Below are 9220 nucleotides of genomic sequence, written 5' to 3' on the forward strand. Positions count from 1 at the left end.
CGGCATGTGGGATCTTCCCGGACCGGGGCACGAACCCGTGTCCCCTGCATCGGCAGGCGGACTCTCAACCACTGCGCCACCAGGGAAGCCCGCACCTTATTCTTTTTAATGATTTTTTTTTTTTTTTGGAAATAAAACCCAGAAAACATTACATGGAGTATAACCCCATTATTGTAAACTACGTCAATAAAATAAATAAATAAAGTGTTGATGCTGAGAAAAAAGACTGGAAGGAAATTCACCAAATGTTAACAGAGGTTTCTGGTAACATTTACTTCCTGAGCCATTTTTGGTTTGGGTTTTATAATCGAGTTCTTGAACTTTTTGCCATTAGCAAATGTTCCTCTTCCGAATTAAAAAGAAAAAAAAAAAATCATAGCTTTTGGGGCTTCCCTGGTGGTGCAGTGGTTGAGAGTCCGCCTGCCGATGCAGGGGACACGGGTTCGTGCCCCAGTCCGGGAAGATCCCACGTGCCGTGGAGCGGCTGGGCCCGTGAGCCATGGCCGCTGAGCCTGCGCGTCCGGAGCCTGTGCTCCGCAACGGGAGAGGCCACAACAGTGAGAGGCCCGCGTACCGGAAAAAAAAAAAAAAAAAAAAAAAAATCACAGCTTTTAAAGGAAGGCATAAGAGAAGTGGGAGCTCTCAGGTGGGAGATGAGAATCAAGGCTTCTGCACCTTCCAGGTCCCCGACCGTACCCCGGGGTGGGGGCCTCACCTCGATGTTGCTGAGGGCCCGCATATAGTGTGCGCCTGGAGGCAGGTGCACAGCCAGCTCGGCCTCGTAGGCTCCCTCACCCTCGTTGGCCGCTTCCATCTGCAGCTCCAGCACGTTATCGGCTCCAATGAGGAGCGGGGAGCCTGTCCTGTGGGGAGAAAGGAGTAAAGCCGAGGAGGCCGTGTCCAAGCCCAGGGTCTGGGAGGAGGAGAGGGGCTGAGGACAGAGTATCAGGAGCCAGGTGGGGAGGGAGTGTCATCGGGGTAGACAGGGCCAGTGTTGGGTAGAGCGGGCGGTCTCCTCACACGCTGGCAGTGAGCTGGAGCTGTGGCACACACAGGTCGTCTTCCCCACAGTCCAGAATGATGCGGGTCTAGAGGGGGCACATCAGGTGTGTGGGTAAGTTTGGGGGCACAGCAGGGCTTAGGGAATTAGAAGGTCTGAGAAGGAAAAGGAGGTTGGAGATGACATCAGAGCTTTGGGGTTTGCATCAGGGTTTGGGATGATGTCAGGGCTTTGATAATGACATCAGGGTTTATGGGTTTATATCAGAGTTTAGAGGTGACATCGACATTTGGGGTTTACATGAGGGTTTAGGGGATATTGAGATTTGGGGGTTTTCATCAGGGTTGAGAGTAACATCAGAGATTAGAGGTGACATCTAGGTTTGGGGGTTCACAATACGATTTGGACACTAACCCTAACCCTGACTTTCTGGGTGGAGGGGTCCTCCACCTCCCTTGCCTGCACCTGCCCACCCCTACCTGTTCCTGGATGTGGGTGTCTCCATGCAACATGAGAGCAGGGGCTAGTCCATCCCTCTCAGGCTGCAGGGACACATTGAAGCTGAGCACGATGGGGCTCAGTTTGTCCCGGAAGTCGGCCTCATCCTAGTGAGGGGGCAGGAGTCAGGCCATCTTGCTTCCATGTACCCTACTATGTGTGTCCCACTGACCACCCCGTGCAGCACCCAGCCCAGTGCCCCAGGGCTGGATGAACAGGCTCTGCACACCCAGCCCTGCCCGTTCCCAGCCGGGCATACTCGGAGGAAGGCCTTGGTGGTGTGGCAGGTGGGGCCGTGCCTCCCGCTCAGATCCAGGTCCAGGATGGTGCCCGCCTGTTGAGAGGCCAGCAGTAGCACCCGCCGGCCCTGGCGGGGCTTCTGCCGGTCCAGCTGCAGCTCGGCATTTAGGCCTGGCCGGGCAAGCAGGGAGTGTCAGGGTCTCCCCGGGCAGCCTCCAGGGGAGCCCAGGCCCACCTCCCTTCTGTCCCCGTGGTGACACTCACGCAGCTTCTTGGGAACGTTGTGTCCAGTGGCTCCCACACACATCTGGATATTAAAGCTGCAAAGACGTGAATGGGGCTCAGGGGCTAGGGTCCCCGCACTGAGTCCCAGATCCTGCCTGGCCCATGACCTCTGTCTCCTCACCAGCTCACTGGTGTCTCGGTCTGGGGCAGGACACAGTTCTTCACAGCAGGATTCAGCGAATCTTGCACCAGCAGCTGGAGAGTGGCCATCACCACCGGCTGAGCCCTGGTGGGATATGGGAAGCTTGCCTTGTGGCCCCTCCTGGCCTAGTCTCCTCTGATGGTGTGGGTCCTCCCCCTCCCCGCCCCTGGAGTCAGTGCTCACCTGTACACTACAATCTTGTTGGCCCTGTAAGCTCCCACCAGCAGGTCTATAGACATTGTGGGAAGGAAGGGAGGTGTCAGTATTGTTAATTAGAGGGGGTACGGTGTCCTCACCTCATCTTCCCAGCACTTCCCCACACTACCACCCCCATAGAAGCTTTGCTCTGGCCCCCCAGCCCCACAGACAGGTCAGAGCTCTCAGTCGGGCACCAGGTCAGGTTCAAGCCCCTGGCTGTGTCTCAGCATCTTCAGCTAATGCCCAAGAGCCCTTCCTGTCTAGCTGGAGGCAGTCCAGGGGCACCTGGGTATCCATTGTCATCGATGTCTGTGGCACCTCGAAGGGAGAAGCCAAAGCCAGAGCCTGTGGGGAAGGGGCTGTCCAGGACCTGGGAAGGGTGTGAGTTAAGTCCCTCACTCTGACCCAGGAACACCAACACTTGGCCTCGACCGCTGGGACCCCCATAGGGGGCGGCCACAGCAACATCTGGAAGGAGCAACAGAAAGGGGGTGGCTGTTTGTTATCCAGTCTCTCCAGATGGCCCTGTAAAACTTTCCTGAGCTCCTTCTCTGGGCAGACTCTAGGGGACCAGGAGAGGGTCAAGGAGAGAGCTGCCCCGCCCTCCAGGAGTTTACAATTGGGTAGGAGGGAGACCCATCAAGTCCGATTATTGTAAAAACAATAACAGCCCTCACTATCTATTGAGGAAAATATAATGACATGATTTCACTTAATCCTGAAAATTAGGCATTATTATTCCCATTTCAGATGAGAAAATAGAGTCCCAGAAGATTAAGTAACCAAGACCTATTAAATAGTTGCCCCTTCTTCACCTGGGGGTCTTCACCCCATTCCACTCCCACCATGCAAATCCAGAGTCATACCATGGGCTCGTCATCACTAATAACTTTTAAGATCACTCTTGAAAATTTAATAATCATCATAATCTTATTAATCTGTAAGAATTCTTTGCATGTGACAGCAATTAAAATCTTTGATATATATGTTGTAATTGTCTTTCCTTTGTCTTCTGACTTTATGCTATGTTTCCTGTGCAGTTGTTTTCTTTTAAAAATCTTTATTGATTTTTCTGATGGAGGTACACAGAATTCATCCAAATAGACCACTCAGACCAGTCTCGTCCTCAGGCCCCGAGCCTCCACTGTCTCCTGATCTTTGGCTTCCTCATCTCTTCGTTTATTTTCTGATCATTCAGTCACCCTCACCGTATCCTCAGCCATCCTGCCCCATTGCCAGTCCTGGGCAAGCCTGGCCAGACCCCACCATATGCAGCACCATGAATTCCTGACCTCCAGCCTTCACTAGGGACCTTGGTGCTGCCCAGCAGTCCCTCGGCGTTTTCTGCTCAGCACCTATTTCAAACCTTCTCCATTCAGTCAAGCTCCTAGCCCCCCACGTCATTCACAAAGAGAAGTAGCCCAACTGTTGTGTTATAACTCCACACCCACTTTTTCCTCCTCTCCCCATTTGACCCTGGAATAGGTGTCCCTCCTACACCAGCCACTGGGCTGAGCATCCCACCCCTGCATCCCTCAGGCATTGCAGGGACCCTCCTCCAGCTCACTGCACGCCCCCATTTCCCCATAAGATCATCTTCCTCCGCATTCAACCTACTCCATATTCTTTGAAATTAAAATAACCTTCCCTTGACCCTCATCTCCTTTCAGTAATCACCTTTCTCTTTTTCCGTTCACAAACTGGTTGAAAGAGTGGTCTACCCTGGCTGCCATCAGTTCTTCCCCTCCATCCATATCTTGCCTCCTGGCATTCTGGCTTTGGTCCCTACCCAGCCCTGAATCGGTTCTTGTCACTGTCACCAAGGACCTCCTTCTTGTTAAAGCCCATGAATACTTACTTCTCCAGCCCCATCTAATTGTACCTTTCAGCAGCATCTGGAGCCACTGACCCAGCTTCCTCCTGCTTAAAGCACTCTTCCTTTGAGTTCTGCGCTATCAGATCTCCTGGTTTCCCTCCTACCTCTCTGAACATTCCTCTGTCTCCTTTCCAGACTCACTTTCTCTGGGAGTCCCCTAAATGCCCTTGCTCCCCAGGGCTCTGTCCGGGGCCTCTTCACACTTCGCAAGCTCCCAGGACCTCACTGACTCTCCCTAACCCCCTATCTCCCACTCACACCTCTCTGCTGGAAGTGGGGGAAGCCACACCCAGATGTTCTCTGGATATGTCTGCCTAATGCTCCCAAGCCCTTCAAGATCAAACAAGTCCAGAGAATTCCCTGGCAGTCCAGTGGTTAGGACCCGATGGTCTCACTGCCAGAGGCCCGGGTTCAATCCCTGGTCAGGGAACTAAGATCCCGCAAGACACACGGCACAGCCAAAAAAAAAAAAAAAAAAAAAAAAATCAAACAAGACCAGAGCTGAATTGCTGATCTCACCCCAGGCCTGTTGCATGACTTGAGTTCCAGGCAGTGAAGAGCACCATCACCCACCCAACTCCTCTCTCTCTTAGCCCCACATCCAGTCACCCATCAAGTCCTAATAATCTAAGTAGTAAATATCTTGAAATCCCCTTCATCTCTAACTCCGCTGCCAAAGCCCACATCCGGGCGGTCACCACCTCTTGCCTGGACTAATGCAAACAAACCGCAATCAGTCTCCTTTAACTCTCTCCTGCTCAAAGCCCTTCCTGGCTCCTGCTGCCCTCGGGTCAAATCCATGATCATTGTGGCTGTAAACCCCTGTGTAGCAAGTGGGGCTCCTCTCATCCCTTACCGTTGTAGCCATCCCGGTTGAGGTCGCCCAGAGGCGCGATGGCTGAGCCAAATCGCCCATAGAGCTGCGTGCCGGTCAGCCGGAGGCTGGGGGCGCCCAGCGCGTGAGGGCCTCGAGTCTGCAGGAACAAGTACACGCGCCCCACCTCGGCCAGCTTGAGGTCAGCACGGCTCTCCATGTACAGTGGCGCGCCCACCAAGAGGTCATGCCTCCTGCAGGCCCGACGGGCGGTTACGTGGTGGGGGGGAGGGACGCTGCGGGCCAGAGCCAAATCTCGCCCACCCTCGCCCTCCCGCTCCCCTCGGTGGTCACGTGGGAGTGAGGGCTAGGAAAGGAGGAGACGGAGGGCAGTCAACGCCTCTGGTAATTTGGGACCCAACTAGGTAGGGGTGGGGGCGTCCAGCTTCTCACCCGTCCCTGTTGACGTCAGTGACGGCCACTGAGTGCCCGAAATACGAAGCCATCTGCAGGAAGCCCGGCCGCACCTTACTTTCTGTCCCCGGACTCGGTACCCTCTCTTGGACTTTGCCCCCACCATGTCCCGCGGAATATTCTAGGGTCTCAATCTCCCAGCCTTGGCCACCCCCCAAGGGGACCCGACCCCCACCTGCTCTCCGTGCAGCCGGTGCAGCGTCTGGTGGTACGAGTCCAAAATTTCCACCTGCGCGGACAACGCACAGGAGCGCGTCATTGTCGCCCCCGCCGAAGGGCAGGAGGTTTAGGTTGGGGGTATCAGGCTGAAGAGTGAAGTCAGGGGCTTCGGGACACTGAGTGGTGGGCAGAGGGCACTCACCGCTCCCAGGGTCCAGCTCCAGGTAGGGGCACCGAAGACAAACTCTGGGGAGAGCCGGGCCCAGCCAGTGAGGTCCTTGGAATCTCTACCCGCCTCCCGCCCGCCATTCCTCATCCCAGGGAGATTTCGGCGCGGGTCTTGGAGGTGCTCCTTCCAGGGCTTCCCCAACACCCTCCCCTAAGTGAACTTCTTGCCTGTAGTGTTTGGATTCCCGTCGAAGTCGCCTACAGCCACCGAGTACCCTGAAGACACAGCGCGAATTAGCCTTTCCCGGAGAGTGAAGCAGGGAGGGGGCCGGGGGGGAGGAGACTCAGAGACCACCCGGTCTAAATCCTGCATTGTGTAGACGGGAAAATCGAGGCCACCGAGACCTGCCCTAGGCCGTGAAGCGAATCGAGGGCGGGAAGTCGAGGTGGGGTGTAGGGGAGCTGGGCAGTCTGCAGAGGGTGGGGAAGGGGAGCCGCGGGAGCAGAGGATGCGGGCGCCTTAGCGCTGGGGCTGGCCAGCCAGGGTTGGCAAGGGAGAGTTCCCACAGGGGCAGGACCTGACCGGCGGTGACACTTAGAGTGCTGGGAAGCCTCGAAGGGAGGTGCCAGGGTTACCCCGGTAGCCGTCGAAGTACTCTGGGTGGCTGTAGTCGAAGGTGAGCTGCTGGGTGGGCACGTGCCACAAGAGGGTAGCCGGGCGGTAACTCGAGATGATATCGGCAATTGGAGCCCGCGCCAGGAGACCTAGGGAGCGAGGGACAGCTGGTGTTGGGCCCCAGACGCCTGGGGTCTACGCAGGCCGAGAGAAGGGAGGGAGGTGTACGGATGGGCACGTACCTAGGAAATAGTAGCCGCCAGGGGCCCCAAGCACCAGCTCCCCAGCCTGAAAAGGAAGCCCTGGAGGTGAGAGGGGTTCCTGTTTGGGAGCAGCCCCCACGCCGTTTATGCTCCGTACTCGCCTGAGTGACCACGGAGCTGAAGCCGGCTTCACAGTAGCGCTTGTCTCCGCCTAGAGGAGGCAAGAAGGAAGGGTCTGTGAAGAAGCAGGTCCTGGGACCTGGGCGGGGCCGGGAGGTGGAGTCATATGGGGGCGTGGCCACGGGGTAATACGGTGGCGTGGCCTTGAAGCGGCTCCCGGGCCCGGGGCGTGCGGGGTGGAGCCAGGAGCTGGGTCACTGGGCGATGCCAGGCTGAAAGCAGGGTTTGGGGGAGCTGGAGGGAGGGAAGGATCAGATTAAGGGCGGGGCTAAACCGCCGCGAGTGGGCGGAGCCAAAACGGAGAGCGGAGCTCACTGAAGTAATTTTTCTCGTAAACCCGGCTCATGATGTTGGCCCGGCAGGGTGAGTACTCCGCGCGGCCGCCGTTCTGCAGCTGAGCCACGAAGCAGCCACCTACGGGCGTCTTCTCAGCCTCCTCGGCCTTTTCCAGGACGTTCCAGTGCTGCCATGGGGCGCAGGCCTGAAGCAGGGCCACAGGAGAGTGGGGAACGGGAGGGACTCGGGTTCCCCCACTCCACGTGCCCCCGCCCTCTGTCTGCTCCCTGAGCCCAGTCACGTAGCGCCCACCACAATGATGTCGCTCCAGCTAACGACCGACGCCCCTAGTCCTTGACGGGCCTTGAAGGTTTGGAAAGTTTGGGTGCCTACGCTTCGCGTCTCATCATCTGGAGGGCACAAGAAGGGGGGGTGCTGAAGCCCAGCTGTCCGCTCTCCCTGGAGCCCCTCCCTTTCCCTCCTTGTGCGAGACTCACTGAGGTCGAAGGGCAGCGAGGTACACTGGTCGCCCTCGGCCTTCCAGGGGCACAGGAAAACGCCGCCTGTCTCCTCCTGGCTGCGGCCCAGGGTCCGTGGGGCGCCCACCACGATGGACACGCTGCATAAGAAAGCTGGGTGAGCGCTGCCACGGATTCCGGCGTACCCCATTCCCCGATGCCCGCGCTGGGAGCACTACCCGGGAGGGCAGTGTGCCTTGGGCGGGGTCCCTGGGTCATCTTTCCTCGATGAAACCTCACAGACCATAGAGGCCAGTCTTTTCATTTTATGGTCAGTGAAACTGACTTCCAGCGAGGGAAATCATATGCCCACAGCAACCCGCGGAATTAAGGGTAAAGCTGAGACTATAACCATTTGGTTCGATTTGAACACCAGGGGTTTGATATCCTTGCCTTTAGAGACCTCCTAAACTCTGTACACATCTACATTCCCCAACACCTGCCGCCAAAAGCCATGGGTTTATATGCACCCTAATATGTCTGTCTGAACTGTTATCCCTTCCTGAGGGTGAGTTTTAACGGCGAAGAATTAAGCTAGTGGTCACCTCTAAAGTGGGTGGTGGGGTGCTGACACCTCTGAGGACTCTAGTAGAGCTAGGTTCAAATCACAGCTGTACCGTATATAAAAGGTGGACAATACCAACCAATAAATGCTGTCAGAAGTAAATGAAATAAACGTAAGAGTAACATTCAGCACAGTGCCACCCAAATAATACATAACGAGTGCTCCAAAAAATGCTATAATTTTTTTTTTTTAGTCTGCACAATGTTTATTAAGTAATGCCCATGAGACCAATATCTGTGGAAAGGAGGGGAAAGAAGCATAAGTGGGCAGAGGAAGGAGCGGAGCTGAGATTCAGGCCCAATAACAGCCATGGGCTAATGCCCTGGGAACTCTGGAGCTGGAAGGACCCTTCAGAACTGTCTGGAGTTGAGGTGGGAGAGCCCGACCCTTAACTTTTCCCCTCTCTCCACACTCCTCATCGATCAGTCATTGTTCCTAGGCCACATTTGGAAGTGGGGGAGCTTTGGGGGAGGTGGCTCTCTTCAGCAGAGGAAATTTCCCAAGGGGCTGATACTTGAAGGCCATCTGCCATTGCCACTCCCTGAAGCTGGACATTAGCGTCCACTTCAATAAGTAACTAGCTCAGGGTAGTTCCTATCAAGAGGAAGAGCCAGGACTCTAATCTTAGCTGTCTGATTTTGCAGCCTCATCCATCCCAACCATGAATGCCCTGTTGCTTCTTTTCAACTATCTATAATTTTTATGGGGATGAGGGGGTTGGAATAGAAAAGCAAGGTTGGGGGGCGGATAGACCATTTCATAGCTCTGCAAGTCAATTTAAGACATGTGCTCCTGTATTTCAAAAGGATGAGGGTGGAGTGGGTCATAAAACTGACCCTTGGATGGGCTTCCCCGGTGGCGCAGTGGTTGAGAGTCCGCCTGCCGATGCAGGGGACGCGGGTTCGTGCCCCGGTCCGGGAGGATCCCACATGCCGCGGAGCGACTGGACCCGTGAGCCATGGCCGCTGGGCCTGCGCGTCCGGAGCCTGTGCTCCGCAACGGGAGAGG

General features: G+C 56.0%; 1 protein-coding gene across 5 annotated transcripts in view; it reads right to left on the minus strand.

Moving 5' to 3' along the window:
• ITGA2B (integrin subunit alpha 2b) overlaps positions 1-9220 on the minus strand; it is a 13970-nt gene that overhangs the window by 4208 nt on the left and 542 nt on the right. For 2 of the 5 annotated variants that reach the window (XM_028484816.1, XM_028484820.2), the window contains exons 1-18: positions 7442-8279; positions 7169-7334; positions 6835-6884; positions 6713-6758; positions 6491-6619; positions 6083-6130; positions 5889-5932; positions 5703-5756; positions 5507-5559; positions 5096-5307; positions 2649-2831; positions 2349-2394; positions 2145-2249; positions 2003-2058; positions 1758-1909; positions 1480-1605; positions 1021-1088; positions 716-863 (exon numbers count right to left, since the gene is read on the minus strand). In XM_028484816.1, the coding sequence (XP_028340617.1) occupies positions 716-863; positions 1021-1088; positions 1480-1605; positions 1758-1909; positions 2003-2058; positions 2145-2249; positions 2349-2394; positions 2649-2831; positions 5096-5307; positions 5507-5559; positions 5703-5756; positions 5889-5932; positions 6083-6130; positions 6491-6619; positions 6713-6758; positions 6835-6884; positions 7169-7334; positions 7442-7798 (2043 nt within the window). In that variant the 5' untranslated portion in view covers positions 7799-8279. Of the gene's footprint in view, positions 1-715; positions 864-1020; positions 1089-1479; positions 1606-1757; positions 1910-2002; positions 2059-2144; positions 2250-2348; positions 2395-2648; positions 2832-5095; positions 5308-5506; positions 5560-5702; positions 5757-5888; positions 5933-6082; positions 6131-6490; positions 6620-6712; positions 6759-6834; positions 6885-7168; positions 7335-7441; positions 8280-9220 lie in introns of those variants that run through there. The other 3 variants (XM_028484817.1, XM_007127929.3, XM_028484819.2) reach the window with 3 other exon arrangements.

The sequence above is a fragment of the Physeter macrocephalus genome, unplaced genomic scaffold, assembly GCF_002837175.3.
Source record: "Physeter macrocephalus isolate SW-GA unplaced genomic scaffold, ASM283717v5 random_246, whole genome shotgun sequence".
Taxonomy (NCBI): domain Eukaryota; kingdom Metazoa; phylum Chordata; class Mammalia; order Artiodactyla; family Physeteridae; genus Physeter; species Physeter macrocephalus.